Source organism: Aquila chrysaetos, chromosome 11 (assembly GCF_900496995.4).
Source record: "Aquila chrysaetos chrysaetos chromosome 11, bAquChr1.4, whole genome shotgun sequence".
NCBI lineage: Eukaryota > Metazoa > Chordata > Aves > Accipitriformes > Accipitridae > Aquila > Aquila chrysaetos.
Genome location: NC_044014.1, coordinates 14141468 through 14161467, shown reverse-complemented (window position 1 = coordinate 14161467; position 20000 = coordinate 14141468). Strand labels below are relative to the sequence as shown.

Genomic DNA, 20000 nt, shown 5'->3' with positions numbered 1-20000 from the left:
TGTGTAGTGCTCATTTGTATATAAATGGCTCTAGCGTTTGCTCTAATAGTTACTAGACTCACAGACATCCCTTTAGAAATCTGTACTGTCCATGCTTTTGCATAGAATGATCCTGTAGTACAAACGTGCATTAAAAAATATAGGTTGTATTCAGTTTGAACCATATGCTCATATGTAAATAACAATTTTTCTTCTTTTGCGGTACCTCTTGCATTTTTGAGTCTCTCTCTGTTTACTGGTGATTGGGTCCTACATGGGAAAGCGGGAAGAATTTTACATATTGCTCGGAGCTAAAAGCAGTTCTTTCATGGAAACAGGAATAGCATGTGGTGATTTGGACTCTGTTTTCTGATGATGCTTCCACTATTAAACAAACAGGCATTTGGGTTTGGGTGCATAGTTCTGTATTTAAAGCTTAAGAAGGTGACTTACAGTTTGAAGGAAAATGCAGCTAGTGCTCTAAAACTACCCATGCTATATTGGAGTGTGCAATGTTACATTGTTGTAGTTTTTAAAAATAAATAAAATGCATCAGCATATTAACAGATTAATAGTCAGTTGATTTAGCCAGGTTATATTTAGAATCTTTCTACTTATCTAGGCTAATTCACCTTGGTCTGAAACACGTTCCATTCCAGCATATGTGTTGTGAAAAGTTTCTTGAAAACATGCTTAGTTATTTGTGGGTTTTTCTTTTAAATTCTTCAGGACCAAACACAACCAATTAATATTTTATTTGCTTGTATTATTATTTTATTTGCTTAATCTGTGTAGATGTCATTTATGGTTGGAGACACTAATAATGGCATCTTACAAATTCATGTTTGAGACAGTGTCAGAAATAGCTGGTTTTCAGTGGAAGTTATTTTAAACTTCCAACCATTTGTCACAGCTTTACTGTGAGGTAGACATACTCTGTAGTCCTTTTGTCATAGTGTTTCAAGAAAATACCACTTTTGCAGGTGGTGCTTTTCTTAACTATTCTAGCTGCTGCATGAAAACGCAAGCAAGCAACTGCCATTTCTGAGAGCACTGGGCAGCATTTGCATGCAAAAAGAGGCTGGCATATACCTCCTCTCTGCACTGCGCTGGCATACATAAAGCATGTATTGTTCCTTCTCTTCTCATTAAGCTCTTTTCACTAAGCTAACATCCGTGCCGCTGAAGTAATGCATGCTTCCCAGTACTTTTCTAGTGCTTGACCTGCATGTCCTATGTTCACAGTAATGCTTGCTGTGGAGAAAAAGTGTTCTTTTCGCCACCTTCTGCATGCTTATATACACTGTAGGTTTTATGTGAAGTGGAGAAAGCACCCAAAGAGCTGAGAAAAGAGCTCATGAAACGCAAGAAAGAGGAGCTTGCACAAAGCCAGCATGCTCAGGTAACAACGGCCCCTTCAAGCTACTAAAATACAAAAGGCAGCAGTATTCACACAGCTTGATGATTTCACTTCTTGTTGTTGAGTGAATATGGAACCTAACTCAAACTAACCCTACATACTGCTCTCTTTCTTCAAGTACTCCCATATCACATCCCATAGAGTATACTGTGTAGAAATGTAGGAGCAGAGATTTCCAGATTCGTGCTGTTTAAGCGTAATATTTTCTATGCTGTATTGAAAAAGAATAATATTTTTCTACGGCAAGTTTATTTACAGTGCTTTTATGAGTGGTAAGTACCCCATAGGTCCATCCAATTATAAAGGTTACAGTTAGAAGTGAGTTCTGAGCAACATAAGCGCAGGGGAGGAAAACATATATGATATGTAAGCATGAGGCATCTTGTTCATAGAAGCAGAACAGAAAAGGTAAAATGAAGTTATTTAAATGTCAAAGTGTAGGTGTATGGAAACTTTACAAGACTTCATCTATAATTTCATGCCTTCAGACTTGCTGCTTTTATATGACCCAGCTAGAAAGTGGGCTAGTATTTTAGAAAATACTGGCTTTGTGATGGCCACAGCTTGCACAGAGTGAGTTTGCACCACAACAGAGCACATTTGGATTGAGTAACTTAAAGATTAAATGTTTATGTGAGTGACCTAGAAAATAATAGCAACTTTATTCAATTATGTGTTTAATTCAAAAGGGGATTTTCCAGGATAGATAGAATGTGATTGAGTTGCAGCGCTCTCCCCATACCAAGGATACGTGTCTCTGAACTTTTTAAGGAAACAATTAAAAACCTAAATTTTCATAGTGTTTGTAGTGAGTTTGTTTTTTTCTTTTGCTGGTTTCAATATGTTGAAGTGAGAGAGGTGAAAGAGACAATTTTAAAGGTGAAATATCCTTACTTGGAATGATAAATACTAGACAAGGTGCAGATGTTTAGTTTTAGAATATCTAGAACTTCTGTCAGGGACGACTTCTGTGTGATTAGCCTTGACATTTTAAATGTGTATTACTAACATGCAGCAGATCTCATTTCTTCTTGTTTTTTAAGAACAGAAATATATTTCATTATATTATGACATAGGAAGTACATTGTGTCCCACAGGGCGTTGCTCAGGTTATGATTCAGTCTTTTCAGTTGTCTTCATGTACACTTTTCAACGCACAAATGCAGGATGTAAGTCTTAAAATGCAAAACAACAAAAGTTTTATTTTCCTAATTTTCCAGATGTGTGTTTTCTCTTCTCCTTCTGCTCGTATGTGCTGATCAATGTCACTGCTGTCTCCAAACTAGTTAGCACAAATGTATGTAATTACGCAGTATTCATAGTAAAAAGATCAAAATTACAGTAGTTATTAACTTTGGGCAAGACACTGAAGTTTCACACAAATGCAATATAATACTGTTCTCTGGTGTTTATTATTTGTTCAGCACATGTGAGAAATAATGTGTGACTTCTATGCTGTGTGTGCAGTGAAACCATGTATTTTAAAGATATCTGAGTTTATTTTAAGATACTTATTGGGCATAACCAAGTGGTAACTTTAAAAAAGGTGGACTGTCTTGTACTGTCTGCCTTTTAACCATCCAATATGTTCTTTAGTAAAGTGCGTGACCTTTATTATATGTGATACTTGAGTAGACATGGGAACTGGAAAGGCCAGAGTGTTTTCTGAGTTTCCCTGGTTTATCTTATAGTGCTAGCAATTATAAAACTTCTTAAGATTTACCATGTAGAGAGAGCAGTAATAATATTTAAATCATTGAGTAAAGCTCAAGCGTAATTGCTTTTTGACCATGACTACACTAGAACACAGCTTTCCCCCCCACTCCCTCCAAATGAAAAAATTCCTGGCAAATAAAACACCATGTTAATTATGTGTCTGCACTCTCAGAATAATAAACTTGTAGTTTTCTTATCCTTTAAATCTAGAAAGGGAAACAGAACGATGTTTTTTATCAGTCCTTATATTTGATTAGGTATGTTTGACTTAATTTACAGACATAGCCTTCCAGTTCTTTTTGTACCCTCAGGTCTGTCACTGTCGGAACTTTGCACCAACTTACTCCACCTCTGGTTTTCTGTTACCTGTCCAAGTGTAACTCTACTGTCCACTGGGAGAGATGAAAGCCTCATCTATTAGTAACTTTCTGTGAAGATGAAAGCCAGGATTCTCCTGGTCATAATAAAAAGTACTTTTAATGAACATTTAATTCCATATGTTGCTGACAAATCTCTTAGCAAGTAGCATAGGTTCAGTAAAAAAATAAAAATACATAGCTCAGGAGACCCTTCCACTGATCATCTGTAGCCCAGTACTGTTCTCCTGCATCATCCCATCTCCCTTCCGATAGACCATCTTTAACGTTGCTTTGTTATGTATAACAGCAAATGCTTCAGCTGCCCACCTTCGCCCTGACAGGACACTGCCATCATCCTTTCTTTTGACCTTTACATCATGGTAGAAATGTCTGCTTTAATTTCTTGTTCTTTAAGAGTGTGTGTGCATGCTTGCATGCTTGTAGATGCTTTTTTTTTTTTTTTTTGATAGTTGCAAAGAAGAAAGGCAACAGTATGGTCTTGGGGCATGGGAGGGGGATTCTTACTACTGCCTGCTTTTCATGATGTTGTGCAACAGAGTGATACACCCTGGTTAATGAAAGATGCAGGTGATATGGGGACTGCATCAGGCAGATGGCAAACCGCTTTGCGAGGAGTCAGCTCAGCTCTGGGGTGACAAGCTTGCAAGTTCTGCAGAATGCAGTTCCTGTAAAAGCCATTGGGTGTCTTCATAGCAGAGTCTTGCAAAACTCCCAAACTCAATATCTGTGCTCATGACAAGATAAACCACTTGAGATTGAGAGACAAATCTGAAATCCAACTGTATAAATAAATAGGCTTTAACTCACCATCCAAAGCAAAATAACCATGCATACTTTTATTTTCTTACATCCATGAATAATTAACCCTTGATATGATGAGATCAACTTCATATTGAGTACTTGTCTTTGCCAGCTTTGAACCTGCAGCTTGTTTTGAGGAGAGACAAGACATGGAATGAGTTGCAGATTGCTGGCTGGTGTGTTGCCTTTGGTCTTATTTCTGAAGGTGTTATTTAAACATTAAATATACTCTTACCTAGTTTCTATGTAAAAAATACAAGAGATGCATAATTTTATAGCTGAGGCATGTTAGCTCAAATTTTCATAGATACTTGTTTTGTTATATAGCTAATGCTGAGAGAACTGGGAGTTTCATTAAAATGTAATGTGGTTAGAACACAATTTAATTTACTTCTATTGGTTTTTATTAGGAGCAGGAATTTGTGCAGAAGCAGCAACAAGAACTGGATGCATCTCTGAAGAAAATTATTCAGCAGCAGAAGACAGAACTAGCCACTATTGAACGAGATTGCCTCAACAACAAACAGCAGCTCATGAGAGGTATCCAGCAGCAGACTCTCTTTAAAAACAGACATTTATGTTGTATTTTAATAAAACAATAGTCTGTCTTAAATTTATGAAATCAAAGACCTTCATGACTAATCTAGAACTGTAATAAAAACATCTGCTATGGAATAACATTGTTCTTAAAATGCACTTGTAGGCCACATCTAAACATACACTAGCAGGTAGATTAGAAAGTATTGTATTGTACTTTCTGAACCAGCCTTCCTCTTTTTTCCAGCTCGCGAAGCTGCAATCTGGGAGCTAGAAGAGCGACATCTACAAGAGAAACACCAGCTCCTCAAACAGCAACTCAAAGATCAGTACTTCATGCAGAGACACCAGCTGCTTAAGAGGCATGAAAAAGTTAGTATTTGACACTTTCTTTCGTGTGTTATAATATCCAGGTTTTTTATCAAGTAGTAGTATGATCTCTACAGGTAGCTGTTTGCTTGGACAGGCAAGACCCCCACAGGTATTTTGAAGCTGTGTATGTTCTGTTGAAATAAAAAAATCTTAATAATTTAATAACTTAGTAGTATGTTGAAGTATAAGTGATCATATTTTTCCCTTTTGATTCCTAAAAAAATCCAAAAAACCCAACCACAACATCAACCTTTTTCTATTAAAATTACCAAATTCTGCTTATACACCAAAACCAGTTTGGGCTTGTATTTAAATAAATCTACTCATTAGTAAATCATCCTGGAATTAAATGAGGAGAATGAACTGGATTAGCTTTTGGGCAAGTAGCTGACAACTGTCTCTTTATAGCTAAATCCTCTAAAAGCTCAGAGAAAACACTTATTTTCCACGAGGCATTTTGTTTTTTATAGAATACACTAAACAGAATAGTTCAATTTTTGAAAATGTAAACCCAAGAGAGAGATATTATAGGATCTCCTTGGCGATTGGAGCATGAGCAGCCTCCACTGAAGGCTTGTTTCTGTATCGTTTGGTTTATCCCCATAATGGCTGTTGCTTTCACCAGCTTTTGCAACAAACTGACCCTTCGCGACTGCAGTAGTGGAAGTTCAGTTCCACAAAAGTTTCTCCCTTTGAATAACGTAGACTTTTAAAAATGCAATTCAGGAGTTGAACAACAACTGGTAAAACTTGTATTCATATTCATTAGAGAATTTCATCTGGGTTGGGCGTGATCCAGAACTCTCTGGAATAAGTGGAAGACCCCCTCCTTCCCATTGGTATCACTAGGGCTGGGACTGGTTTCTGCTGAAAGAAGCTGACTCAAACAGCATGCTTATTGATGAAATGAGATGCAAATATTCTAATGTAATAGTTACTGTGTAATATTTCCATATGGTTAATATTTTAGGAAACAGAACAAATGCAGAGATATAATCAACGCCTTATCGAGGAGTTAAAGAACAAGCAAACTCAGGAAAGAGCGAGACTACCTAAAATCCAGCGAAGTGAGGCCAAGACTCGAATGGCTATGTTTAAGAAAAGTTTGAGAATCAATTCATTAGCCTCTCCAGACCAAGATCGTGAAAAAATTAAGCAGGTAATTAATAAGAACAGTTTTAATAGTGTAAGTGCTTAATGTGATGTAAATGTGGGGATGGGATAGAGTGTACTCTCAGCAAGTTCACAGGTGGTACAAAACTGGGTTGATGCACTGGATGAGGTCAGAGGAAGTCATCCTTCCCCTCTGCACTGGTGAGACTCATCTGGAGCACTGGTTCCACTCTTGGGCTTCCAAATACAAGACAGACATGGAATTAATGGAGCGATTCCTGCGAAGGGTCTTGAAGATGACTGAGGGACTGGTGGGTCTTGTTATAGGAAGAGACACTTGGGATACCTGGGATGCTTCAGCCTGGAGGAGAGAAGGCTCAGGAGGATCTTACCCCTGTCTATAAGTACCCAACTGGAGGGGTAAACAAGGCGGAGCCAGAGTCTTCTCAGTGGTGCCCAGTGACAGGATGAGAGGCAGTGGGCACAATTGAAATACAGAAAATACAACTTAAACATAAGAAAACGCTTCTTTAGTGTGAGGATGGTCAGAGACTGGAACAGGTTGCTGGGAGAGGTTCTGGAGATACTCAGAACCCAACTGACCCTGCTTTGACAGGGGGGATTGATTTTCACAGATCCCTTCCAACGTCAACCGTTCTGTGATTCTGTGAAATGTTTTTAAGAATACTTGATTTTTGTGAGCTTTTGAACTAAAACTGTAGGTATTCACTCATTCTTTAAAAGGGAATGTTGTAAAGAGGTTTAGAGGTTTGCTTTCTACTGATGCACAAAAGTCCCAAATCATGGTTTCATATGGTGAGCACTGGAAGGATGAAAAATCTGGAAAATACAGTTTCCTGTAGCTGTATAACACCAACCTTAACTGACACTTGTAACAGCACTGCTGTGTCACTTATCAGGGGGAGATAATTTCAGAGTCTGGAAGTGAAATGTGCTGCCTTTTAAGGAAAACTTAGAGTGCAGACAGAGAAATAGAATGATAGACAAAACTGAGGGCATTCCCTTTGTAAGAATTTTAAAGAAAGAATAAAGAAAATACAGTTATCGTTTAAATCTTTTTAAACCATTCTTTTCAGTTATGCTGTATGTATTCATTGTTACATACATTTTTTTGACTTATGTAGACTGTTGTATCTAGAGGCACAATACAAACCATCTTTTTAATTTTAATTTTAGTTTGCTATTCAAGAAGAAAAGAGACAGAAGAATGAGAGACTGGCTCAGCATCAGAAACATGAAAACCAAATGCGAGACCTTCAGTTGCAGTGTGAAGCAAACATCAGAGAACTGCATCAGTTACAGGTTAAAAATAGATGATATTAAATTAATATTCAGTGGGAAGCTCAGGTTAATAACAGATGCAGGCAAAGCAGAAACATCTTTTCCTTCATTTTTACTCATTGGTGTAGGATTTTTTTCAACTTGGCTTTCAAGGGCCTGCAGCATACTGCTTAACCAGATTCATGTAGTTATATCAATTAATGAGAAATCATTTTAAATGCAAGAGGAGCATGAACCAGAAGCAGATGATCACTTCTAGAATATCTGTCAAGTTCCCAGTGCTATTTTCTGTAGGCAACATTTCCTTTTAACCTGATTTTGCTGAAATGTCTTTAATCAGAATAGAGGTAAGCAGCACCAGGCATTACCCACAAGACGTTTGTAGCAATACGTGGAATCAGGTGGTTTTTACAAAGTGCAGGCTGCCATTTGTACTTGAGCTTCTGCAAGGTACTTAGAAGGAATTCTCTTCTTGTGATAAGAAACTCTATTTTGTCTCTTTTTGTAGGCATTTTGTAAAAGTTATTGCTGTATACCAGAGGCCAGATTTCCTTTTCCGTTAAATCGGCTTTTCCCTGTTTCAGGGACACAAGGCAGTTTTAAAGCATTAAATGATCACCTGCTGATAACCTTTGTGTAGAGAAATCTTCTAATGACCAATGAAGCTAGTTCTGCTCACTTTCTTATATCCTGTGAAATAGTCCCTGACTATGCCACTAATACGCCTAGTAAATCCCCAAGTACCGTGGGAGTCTTGTGAGAGTTTCAGCTCACAAAAAGTTGAGCAGATTAGGGCTACTCTGAACTTCACCGAGAAAAATTGGCCCCTAGCTGCACTCAGGTCTAGCCAAGTGCTTGTCATTTTTGTTCCTGTGGTTTTGTACTCTGCATCAGACCCAGTTGGGGCTGGAACCCTAGAAACAAGAACATGGGGTCTAGAGATTGCCATTGCCAACTGCTCTGAAAAATCAAAGATTTGATGTAGCCAAATACTTAATTTTTTTTTTCCTTACCATGCTTCAAAAGTCGTCTGAAAGCTACGCAGATGCGTATGTACCTTACTGAGAGGAATGTGAAGCTGATGTGTGGTTTGATTATCCTTTTCCTTTTTATAGGGCGATTCTGAGCCTGCTTCTGCAAGCACATTTCTCTCCTCTCTAAGCTCTATTTGTTAGTCTCAGCTCCTTGGCACCTAGAGTTGAAATATTTCCAAAAACATCCTTTTTAATGTAATTGATTTTAATAAATTATACAAACTGTCTTCAGAAAGCAAAGCAGAAACGCTGTATGACCTTGAAAAGCATTATTAGGCAGTGAAACACAGTTTTGAGTAACACCGTCAGCTGCTGCCTTAATGATACTCAACAGTATATTTGGATTTACGAGTATTTCTTATCTCAATTGGTTCTGATGGAAGGATCAGCTTTTGATAATGCAGCCTTGTAACATACTTTTATCTCGTAATTATTCACGTCACTATTTACACGGAATAAGCTAATTAAAAAGAATTAGGACAACATATGTTGCTGTACAAATGTTGAGTTGCCTAATCTGAATTAGTTTTACATAAGGATTATCTTTATCTTGTTTTAAGAATGAAAAATGCCATCTACTGGTTGAGCATGAAACTCAGAAGCTAAAAGAGCTAGATGAAGAGCACAGCCAAGAACTGAAGGAATGGAGAGAGAAATTGAGACCAAGAAAAAAGGTAAATTGGAGCAGTTTATGAATTGGAAAATAATCAAGAGTTGGATCTATCAAATACAGACAGTACAAAAAGTATTGCAGAGGAGGAGAATCAAGCTACTGTACAAAACTGCTATAGTTCACTGAATAATTAAAGATGTTAAAAAAAAAAAGTGCAAAAGCTGAGCAAAGGGCACGTGCAACAAAAAAGGCTTGTGTCCTACCAGCCTCTTACTGTGTTCTCTCTTGCAGCGCATGTGTGCATAGCGCGTATTTGCATATAAAACTTCTTAGCTGGAGGTAAATCTGGTTTTAGGAATATATTTCAGAAACTGGTAGGTTACTACAAAAATTGAGTGCTAAATAACAGATAGAGGGTGGTGGAGGTTGTTCTTGGGTTTTATATTTTATTTTAAAATGGAAAGTACTAGATTTTCACACAGTTCAGAGAGTATCCTACAGACAGATGATGTTCTTAGTTTGCTGTGTCTTGGTTGTGTCGCAGTTTAGTAATTGCTAGGTGATTTTTTTTTTTTGTGATGGTGTGTGAAGTTACAATGTTACATCAGACAATATGTCACCAGTATAATAGGTTTCTTGTACTTTGCCTTATAATCCTATGACAATCTGATTTTGGTTTTAGACGCTGGAAGAAGAATTTGCCAGAAAACTGCAGGAACAGGAAGTTTTCTTTAAAATGACTGGAGAATCTGAATGCCTTAACCCTTCAACACAAAGCCGGATTTCCAAATTCTATCCAATCCCCAGCCTTCACTCCACTGGGTCATAACTCTGGGAACTGCTGTAGGTTTTTTCATATTTGGAATTCTCCATCCTCATTGTCTAACCTGACTTAATCTGCAGTGTACATCAAAGGACCTAGCGCTTTTTGTTTTCAGTGGAGACAATCAGTGTCATGATCAGTTTCTTCTCTGAATGGAAGAGAAGAAAAAAAAAGTGTTGCTGTATAATGGTAATGTTATGTCCTTCAGCTGTTTCAAGAATAAGTGGGTTTTTTATCTCAGTCTCAAAAAGTATGTTATCTATGGTTTTGACTTTAAGCCTAAAATATTGATTATACTCTTTCTGAACACAAAAAAATCGTTTCTCATGTGAACATTTAAACAGTGTAATATTAGTTCTGCTACTGTGTGTTTAAGTGTCTGATTTCTCCACGAGAGAATTCCACAACTGAAACTGCCGTGAGAGGTTTAAAATTTTATAATGTTGGGCAGTGTCTTCATAGCAAGGACTGGAACTAATTACTCAGAACATGCCAATAATCAGAAAAATAAACCCTTAAGTTTAAACACGATTGGCAAAAGCCTTTGCAACTTCTTTAAAAAGAAACCTCTGGCATAAATTAAACTGAGCAGATCTCCGTGATGTATTTTGTCCATTAGTTCCATAATGAAATGGGGTGCTAGTTTAATTAATACAGTGCCTGAAACACTTAGGTATGCTAGTCCTGGCAACAGGATAGTATTTTGTCATTTAAAAAAACAAAACTCCTTAGCATTGTTGTTACTGTACAAAACAGAAGATTTCTTGCTGCTACTGCCATTTTTTTTGTAAATCCTCACCCTAAAATATTTTGCACTAAAATATGTAAAGGTGAAAGAAATGCTAACTTTAAAATGCACAGTTTATTATTTTCCTTAGCTATTACATGTGGTTAGTTCTACAAATTGAAAAACTGTAGAATGTATTTTTTAGAAAGCGGTGTGCAAAATGCACGTGGTTTCTCTAACTGTACCTGGAATGGGTAGAGCCATTTTTCTGTTCTTACCAAAGCCTGTTCATTTAAACTCCATCAGAAAAGTGGAGGTGGATGGTCATATTTATAAATAACCATGGCTAAAGTCTGATTTGATTAGAAGTGTTAGATTTGATTTTTTTATTTTAGTCATTTTATTTTAGAGACAGATTTAAGTTAAATATATAGACAAACTACTTTATGAAGCTGGGTTTTTTGCTTTTGTGTTGCCACGTACTAACATAGCCTGTTTTTATTTTTCAAGTTCATAGATGTACAATAAGTTATTTACCTGACTGATCTGCAGTGGAAAAAATCTGAAATATTTCTCATATAGCCGGTAGGGAAATACAACTGTATTAGGTCACTTTTACTGCACTCTTTTTGGTGGTTAGAGTTTGAGTCATATCAAGACAGTATTATAAGCTGTACTTTGGTATGCTGGAGTTCAATTTGTAAAATAGTATTTGCTTTCTGTCATTTGAGGCCTGACTTTCTAGTCTCTTTGGGTATCAACTGTAAACATTGCATTAAATGTGTGACTGGTGACCATTACATGATGTTCATTTCATGGGAACAGTATTGATGCATGTGAATGAACTCATAAATTAACATAGGACTTTAATCAGATGTGGTTGAAATCTTGGATGCTGAAATCCTTGGACGTTGAACCGATACCTTCTCAATGAAGACACTTAATTTACAGCACAGTAAAAAAAAATTGAAAATGCATGTTTTAATTTAAATTTTGTAACTTTTTGATAGCATAATTACTTTAATAGCTAGCCTTAATTTCCGGCATTTTATTATATCAATGTGTATTGTGTACTGTTGTAAATTCACATACCATATCTCTAGAATGTTATCTGTTGCTGAATGCAAAGTTCTTTAAATTGTTTATTCAGTAGGGTGAAAAATGTCTTTGGAGGCCTTTTACTTTTTAAGCTCCACCATCATAAATTGACTGTTACTAAAATAACATTAAATAATCTTCATCTCTGTATTTAACAGAATTTGTTTGCAATTTCGTATGAAGTAGGCTCCATGCTTTACTCGGGGAGTAGACAGGGCAGGCAGTTTTCCCCTTCTGGATTTTCTCTACCTTCATCCACATTAAATCCTCAGAGGGAAATGTTAACCTTCTCCTTACATTTTTTGGCAGTTTCAGTGATAACTTGCTAATACATATTGGCATACTGTTTACTTCTGTCTAAATCTTTTAAATCTTTTATTTGACGATCCTTTTCACACAAGCCCCTGCAATCTGATGTCATTGTACTTGTACGAGTAAGTAAGTGACTTCTGTGATGAAGGGAGGGATCGAATGCAGCGATTGAAGCCTTAGTGGGTGCTTGGTCAGGTCTCCAGGTGTGGAGCACTGTTAAGCAGTTGCAGCCTTGTGAACTGTGCTGAGAATTGATATCGAGCGTGAAAATGTGTTTTTCTGGGGACTAACAGGAACTAGCATGGGTACTTACACATTTAGGCTGATAAAATTGGTTTTAAGTATTGCAGAACATGAAAGAGCTGTACAATATTATATTAATGTCAGAAAATTCAATTCAAATGAATTTACTCTCACATAGGCCTAGAAGAGATCTCCTGAGATATAAAATCCAATCTCTCTACTATCACATGTCACCTTCCTTTAATAAATGTTAGAAGCTCCATCTCCAGGGTAGTTAGGTGTATTTTCCTTAGCCAAAACGATGTACTTTCTTACTGAGTGTTTGGCAGATCTCATTTTCCCCACATGCCCTTCAAAAGATGACCACAAATCAGTATTTTCTCACCTCTGTGTTTTACTACGTCGTAAATACAGTCCACAGGAAAATGAACAAAGGCAATAAAATGCATCAATCACAGTGCAATACATTGGTTGTCCTCTTGTATTAACAACTGATTCTCACAAAAAACCTGCCTGCGGGCCCACAGCCTCCGACCGATTCAGACCTCGCAACTTGTTCTTCCTGAGCTCTGAAAGCAGATTTCAGCGCCTGCTGAGTCAGCTTTCTTGGCACAGGGGCCTTGAAATACAGGAGCCAGTGGCTCTACTGGCATCCTAACAGTTACTGGAACTCAGCTGTTTGCAGGATCTTGTAGTCCTCTGCTAATACAATGCTGCCGGTAGCCCAGGGAGATCTTTGGCTAACCAAACCTCAGGTGGTCTTGCTGCCCCTGTTCTGAAGAGGTTCTGCATCTTGAATAAATTCTGTATCTCGCCCGCACGGCGCTGTCTAAGGAGAGGTTACCAGCTGGGGAGGAAACAGGCTGTGTCCAGCCCTTGGCCTCCTGAAGTCCCAGGGGAGCTTCGCTGTTTACTTTGGTGAAGCGGAAATACTCCAGCATTTGTTCCTCTCCGATTCCCATAAAACAAATTTGTTTCTTTTTCCAAGTACTCTGCTGTCTCTGCTGAATACTTGAGAAGCATGTACAGCATGAAAAGATACAATATTGAGGTTGTTATTCTTATGATTGATTAGATAGATCCTGATTTATTAACACCTTTTATAGGAAAACCTTTGATTGAATTGACACCTGAATTCAAATTCAGAGGGGGCAGTACCGCACTGTCCTGACCAGTGGCATTCACTCAAAGTGATTTTTCACATCACTTTTAAAATACTGATATTCATTTTGAGCTGCATCCTTTTGTTCAAACAATATTTTAAGCTTATATCCTTTTAAAATTACATTCACAGGTAGTCAATATCTAATCAATCATGTGGTTAAAAAAATTCTTCTGTCCCAGAGGCTTGTCTCTATTATAACTCCATGCTACTGAAATTTTTTTCTTAATAAATACGAAACTTAGCACCTTAAATAAGACAGAGCCAAGCAAAGCAGTAACGTAATTACTTTCATCACACCACAATGTCCTTATGACGGCAGTATCATGTGGGAAGTTTAAGTCGATTCTCCACCTGAAACAGTATCTGTCTTGCAAGTATTTCAAGGATACTTTGGTATAGGAAAGATTTGAATAAGGTTTTTTAAATTCAGGCACTTAAATCCACTTTTCAGGTAGCCTGATTATCTGAGCTGCTGTGTAGCTGCAGCTCCTGTGACCTCAGAAATGCTCATCTTCGCTGAAAACCAGGGAACAGACTAAAATGTGCATATAAGCTTACTGCTAGTTGCTTCCGCTGAGCTACTGCTTTTTGGTTAATCTGCCATGGGGAAGTGGGGCAAGTTTTTGAGGACAGTGACTAATGGTCATTGGAGGGAAGGGCAGGGAGGAGTGTTTGGGATCGTCACTATGTAGATAACTTTCTGCTTTTTATGTTGGCATTTACAATCTGGTCATTTTACTTCAAAATCTGTACTTCTGGATCTCAGAAACTTCCTTGCGTTGATGTGTCCATACACATTTCCTATTCCCAGACTTCTGCCATCTTCACAGCAGATACGAAACAAGGTCAGAGAGAATTAACCTTCCTCGTTCACAGGCAAGCCAAGGCCTGGATGCCCTGTCGTTTCTCAGTCTTACAAAAGATAAGAACAGATAAAGGGAAGGAGAAAACAAAAGAAACTTCACAGTGTTTCTCTATATTGCTTGCAGAGCTTTTAGTTGTTCTCCATCCCCTTTCTCTTGTCTCAATCCTCATACTTCATTTCTGTAGCTACTTCTGTGCTTCTGGCATTAGGGCAGTCAGTGGTGCCAGAGAAAGATGACAACCTCTTAAATAAGAACATGCTCAAAACCAGCTCACGGATAAAAGCTCATGTGCTTCCACTATACTGAAAGCAGAAGGGAGTGGCTGAGCCTAAAGATGCTTTAATTTACCAAAATTTCTTCTGCAATTATCAAGCTAGGTGGTAAAGCCTCTTTCTTACTGATTATCAGTGCTAAAATAGTGGAAAGAACAGAAACTAGAAAGGGACATTGAGTGAAATCTGTAATGTTGAACTGTCACACCCCTGTTCTCTGTGAGAAAGCCAAGCAGAGTGGTCTTCTGTGGTAAAGCATACACATCTGAGGCATCTCCAACCTCGTGTTGTCCCAGCAGTTTGTTGAATGTTTTGTGTTAACTGCAAACCAAGTTATTTTTGCCTTACAGAAAGCAACCAAAAATCATGAGATGGATGAATAATTGGCTAAGGGTCTCTATATACAGCTCATGGAAGTGAACTTGCAGTAGCAGCCATACAACGCAGGGGGCGGGGGGGGGGGAGTTGTCTTGTTTTTAAAAGTAATTTGATTTCACGGCTTTCTGTAGAATATTGTAATAATTCTGCTGTAAATACAATAAAATCACAGTTTGCTGAGATGGCCTCTGTTTTGCTGATGGAAAACTTGCATGAAATACAAGTGATGTTTGAGTGAATGTGACAATTTGGAATTTCTAAAATAACTGAGTGTAAAAGGTACTTAACATTGTGCGGTGTGTGGCTCCCTGACCGGAATAGCCCAGGGCAGGAGCGCAGATTTAGCACAAACCTAAAAGGATGCTGTTTTCAGTGACTGCCCTGCCCTGTCTGTGGGAATTCAACTTGGGGTTGTAGGAGCTCCAGTTTCTGCCCCTCAGTCCATGGGCCTCCCCCTCGTCACAGCCACCCTTCCCACAGGTACAGGTGAAGGAGCGAGGTGCCGCTGTTTGGCAGCGGAGCCCCCCCGAGCAATGGCCCAAGCGCTGCAGGCTGGATTACGGAGCAAATGAGAGGTTGTAGGGCTGCGGTGCCTCAGACTGCTCTCAGCTGCCTAACCCTGCCCTGCGACACAACCTGCAAGCACAGTACAGCAGTCCTGAGTGGTTCAGGGGTGGCTTCAGACGTGGAAACACAGCTGCTGTGCTTAAACATGACACCACACGCATTTTGTTGTTGTTTTTAAGAGATAATTAGAAGGAAATGTCTCATCGCGGCAGAGCCAGGTGGGGAGTATGAATCACCCAGAAGGACGCAGGCTTTATTGGCAAACACTGGAAGGTGCTGTGCGCTGAAAGCTGACCCGGGTCACACAGCCCTTTGCTCTAAAGTCTCCTAAGCAATAATGTGGGAAGAACACCAAAACTTGACATCGCTAACACTGGAAATAAAAATGGACAATGGGTGTTTAAACCTGGACTGAAACCAAGCAATTCAAGCAAGTCGTCTTGCTACAAAAATGAGCCACTGACCTGCTTTGGCCAATACCTGGAACTAAAGTAGCGCTTCAGGGTTTGTGTGCACGTGTGCACGTGGCCCCAGGAACACCATAAAGCTGATGTGGTGTCACACACGCGGTGACCAGGCACTGTGCGAGGGGCTGCCGGCTGCCCCCCCTGCACTCCTGCACTGAAACACCGGCCTCTGCCAGGCAGTGCCTTGCAGCTCAGCCATCACCCAGCCACGAGGCTTCCCCCTACCCCCCAACACTAAAATGCTTAAACTCTGTGAGTACTGCCTCACTGCAAGGAAGAAGATGATGGCTGTGGCATCCTGGGACAATATGCAGAGGCTCTTGTTAATGTGACTGGAAACTGCTGGCATCTGAGAAGCAGCTTGGCATCTGCTCAGGTCACATACCAGTGGCGAGAAACAAAACAGCCACCAAAACCACAAGGTGTGTCTGCCCATGGTCACAGCGAAGCTGGTACTGACTGCCCAGTGTAACACTGATCAGACAAGTTTGGGGTGAAAAACACACTTTAATTGGGCTGTTTACATTAAAAATTATTTTTCCCAATGTTTAAAAAACAGAAAAAAATACAAAAATAACAAATTACGTTTAAAAGTGCTTCGGTTTGGTCCCTGTGCATGTCACGTCTCGCTGTGCTGGTATAACCAGGCATTGCAAAGCACGTGCTGACCTGCGCTCCCTGCCAAGTACTTGCACGCGCTGTACCCTGTCGCTGTCTGAGCCCCTCCGGTAACAGTTTGTCCAAGGAGCTGGGCTCGGGAGTGGGGTTAATGCACGTGGCGCACTCGAGCATCACAAAACTGCCGAGCTGGGAGGGCATCGCTTTCCAAAGCAAGTCACGGGCCGGGGTGATAATGGGTGCTGACCCCAGGGGTCTGAAAGCTCTACAGTGGGGACTATCAGGCAGACATCAGCACCGCCACGCAGCTGGGTGGGGAAGGCAAAGCCCAGCTATTTCTCCCCATATCACCTGCTATGCTGCAGCAGCTGGGCATTGGCAGGGCTGGGCTCAGCGTCCCATGCGGGTCACTGTTTGGGGTACCTCAGTGCAGCGTGCCCCCTCCCAGAGACCCTCGAGCCACAGCCCCCTACTCAGTACCACCAGCACCTGCTTCAACAGGTCCTCCTGCTTAGGACCGGCACAGCAGAGCTTGTGGAGAGGAAATCCCAGTGCAGTTAGCAAGCTTAATCCCAGGGTTTCTTACGGGGCCTTTTGTCCTGTGGGCTGAATCCGATCTCTGAAAAATCATGCATTTGGTGGGGGAGGGAGTGGTTTCTTTTTTTCTTTTTGCTAGGTAGTTGGCTAGTTGTTAAAAAAAAAAAAAGGTTTCTACATAGCTGGGAGCAATGCAAGAAGGCTGGACTGGGTGAGACAGGAAGCCCTTGTCAGCCCAAAGACATATATGCCTGGGAACTCAAGGGTGCTAAGCCAAACATCAGCAACAGGAGCAAATACCCACATTAGGACCACGCTGGACACGTAAAACAGCCATTCAAATCTCAGTGGCGACACTGAACTATCAACTCTAAGTGGTTAGCTGATTGGCAAGGACGTTTTAGCATTAAGGCAGTGAAGATTCAGGCTAATTCTCTATAGGCCGCTGGGAATGCTGCCCAGTGCAGAACTGAGCTGCCTCGTTCCTTAAACCCCAACACTTCTTCTTTTTCTTCTGCCAACATACACTTGTTCACCTGGGGACAAGCAAATCAAAAAGAAGGTTATTTGAAAAGTTCATGTGGGGTAAAAATGACAAAAAAGACCCAAACCAAACAAAAAATGGGGCCATGTGGGTTTTCCAGCAGTTCACAGAGATGGGCTGGTATCCGGGGAATCCCTCACTCCCCGCCAGGCAAACCCTGCTCTCCTGGGAATGGCAGATGTTCATACCTTTCTCTCCTTTCTCTCCTTTTGGTCCCCTGTGCCCCTGGCGTCCTGGTGGGCCCATTGGTCCAGGGTCACCTGAAGGAATGAGAAGACCAAGTTTGCTCTTGAGCATGACTGGCCCATGAACAGGGACAGGCCAGGGTAAGGAAGACCGAGTTAGGATGATGGTTGGGCTGAGATCCTGAAGGTGCCACCTCCACTGTGGGGAGGACGTGACCTTGAGCCGCCCTGTGCCAGCTATCTCTGTGGACACAGAGCTGCTTCCTGGGCGTTACAGGGCTTGAGAGGGAAAGGATGGTAAGCCTTACCTTTGGGTCCAGGATAACCCCTCTCCCCCTTTTCACCGGGTGGCCCCTGGATGGTACCATATGCTGGAGAGGGAAATGAAGGAGAGGATGAATGAGTGGGACAAACCACTTGCAAAGAGGTCTGTGCTCACTTAGAGAAGCAGAGTCACACTGGAAGGACATTTGTCTAGGTTAGATGGGATTAGATGGACTGAAAGCAAGTTTTTAAAAAATGGTTTTGATCACAACAAAGCCCCAGGGGCAGGCTGTGATGTCATTTCACCAGCACTGCTCTGCCACTCTCTCTGGGTGTCCTGGCTGTCACCAGGGCTGCAGCTGGCCCATGGTCAGGGAGGGGAATTTGAGACCAGAGCAAGCAGCTGCCTCATGTTGCGCTACATGTGCCAGCCCAGCCATGTTAAAATGGGCCACAGGGATTGCAAGCACAGTGGCCTTCAGGGTTTGGGATGAGTTTCCTACAAGTAGCGGGAAAACCAGATGTCCTTCCTAATGATGAGACTGCACCTCCCGAGCAAGGGGAGAAGGGGATGGAAAGACTATCTGCCTACAGCTTTCTATCTTGACTGTATTTTTGCAGCACACAAAGGTGAAAAGATCACTAGGTCTATAAGACGTTGGAGAGATCTCATACGTATGAGCCAGAAACACCAAGTCAATATGTCACTTACTTCTAAAGAAGTCCATGAGGTCCTCGGTGACATTGCCATAGGCTGCAAAGACCCTGCTGATGCCAGGGGGACCAGGAGGGCCTGGGGGACCCGCGGGTCCCTGTGCAGTGTACGACATCAGGTCCTGGAGAATACCTTGGCCTGAGGAATTAAAGGTGTCATTTGAAAGGAGCTCTGGGAGACCTGTGGCTGGATGCTGAGGGAGGAAGGTGTAAGGGAGAGCTGCAGGCAGCAGGAAGGGTGAGGGAAGTGAACAGCATGACACCAGGCACAGGGGGTTAGGAGTTGTGGGCTGGGAGAGGGAGGGTCAGGACAAGCAGGCATTCCACTCACTCTGTAGGCTCTCCGACACACGGAGTGCCAGCTCATTGTAATCCAGGGAACCACTGAAGGAGTTGCTGTAGGATCTGCTTGAACCTGCTGATCTCCTGTGTGATTCATCCTCTGTCAGCAGCCCAGCGAAAGACCCATCACTGCCCATGGAGGTATCATAAGAGCCATCACTGCCTATTGAGGCACTGTAAGATGACATGCTGCTAACGGAGCTACCATATGAGCTGCCTGTGCCCAGTGAACCTCCATGGGATCCCTCAGCACCAAGGGATCCTCCATGCAACCGCTCGGAAGTCCGTAACCCTTGGTAAGATGAAGACATAGACCCAGCCACCAAGCCGCTATCTCCTTTGGGTCCTGGTGGTCCCCGTGGCCCAGGGGGGCCAGGCGGCCCTGAGATGTAGCTTCGAACTTCATCACCTGCAAAATACAAGAGGGGGGACTTCACCAGGGTACCTGGGCCCCCAGGCTTGGCAGAGGTCCTGTGCTACCCCCTGAATGAAGACTGGAGTGTGAAATTCTGTCCCACCAATCACTGCAGTAACCCTCTTCCAGTGCCACTTCTCAGGCAGCAGGCACGTATGTCAACCTTGATCTCTACAGATGGCACGACACCCTCTTC

The 20000-nt window shown here is 41.1% G+C and overlaps 2 protein-coding genes across 5 annotated transcripts in view; one reads left to right on the top strand and one right to left on the bottom strand.

Annotated features, from left to right (window-relative positions):
* SLK (STE20 like kinase) overlaps window positions 1-15331 on the top strand; it is a 51947-nt gene extending 36616 nt beyond the window's left edge. For 3 of the 4 annotated variants that reach the window (XM_030029753.2, XM_030029751.2, XM_041127116.1), the window contains exons 13-19: window positions 1289-1381; window positions 4707-4836; window positions 5081-5205; window positions 6176-6364; window positions 7516-7641; window positions 9215-9328; window positions 9950-15331. In XM_030029753.2, the coding sequence (XP_029885613.1) occupies window positions 1289-1381; window positions 4707-4836; window positions 5081-5205; window positions 6176-6364; window positions 7516-7641; window positions 9215-9328; window positions 9950-10096 (924 nt within the window). In that variant the 3' untranslated portion in view covers window positions 10097-15331. The remainder of the gene's footprint in view (window positions 1-1288; window positions 1382-4706; window positions 4837-5080; window positions 5206-6175; window positions 6365-7515; window positions 7642-9214; window positions 9329-9949) is intronic. The other variant, XM_030029754.2, reaches the window with a different exon arrangement.
* A 1300-nt stretch (window positions 15332-16631) lies between these two features.
* The window catches only part of COL17A1 (collagen type XVII alpha 1 chain), a 42915-nt gene continuing 39546 nt past the window's right edge, over window positions 16632-20000 (bottom strand). The window contains exons 53-57 of the mRNA XM_030031424.2: window positions 19379-19798; window positions 19046-19186; window positions 18378-18440; window positions 18073-18144; window positions 16632-17876 (exon numbers count right to left, since the gene is read on the bottom strand). Coding sequence (XP_029887284.1) covers window positions 17827-17876; window positions 18073-18144; window positions 18378-18440; window positions 19046-19186; window positions 19379-19798 — 746 coding nt within the window. The 3' untranslated portion in view covers window positions 16632-17826. The remainder of the gene's footprint in view (window positions 17877-18072; window positions 18145-18377; window positions 18441-19045; window positions 19187-19378; window positions 19799-20000) is intronic.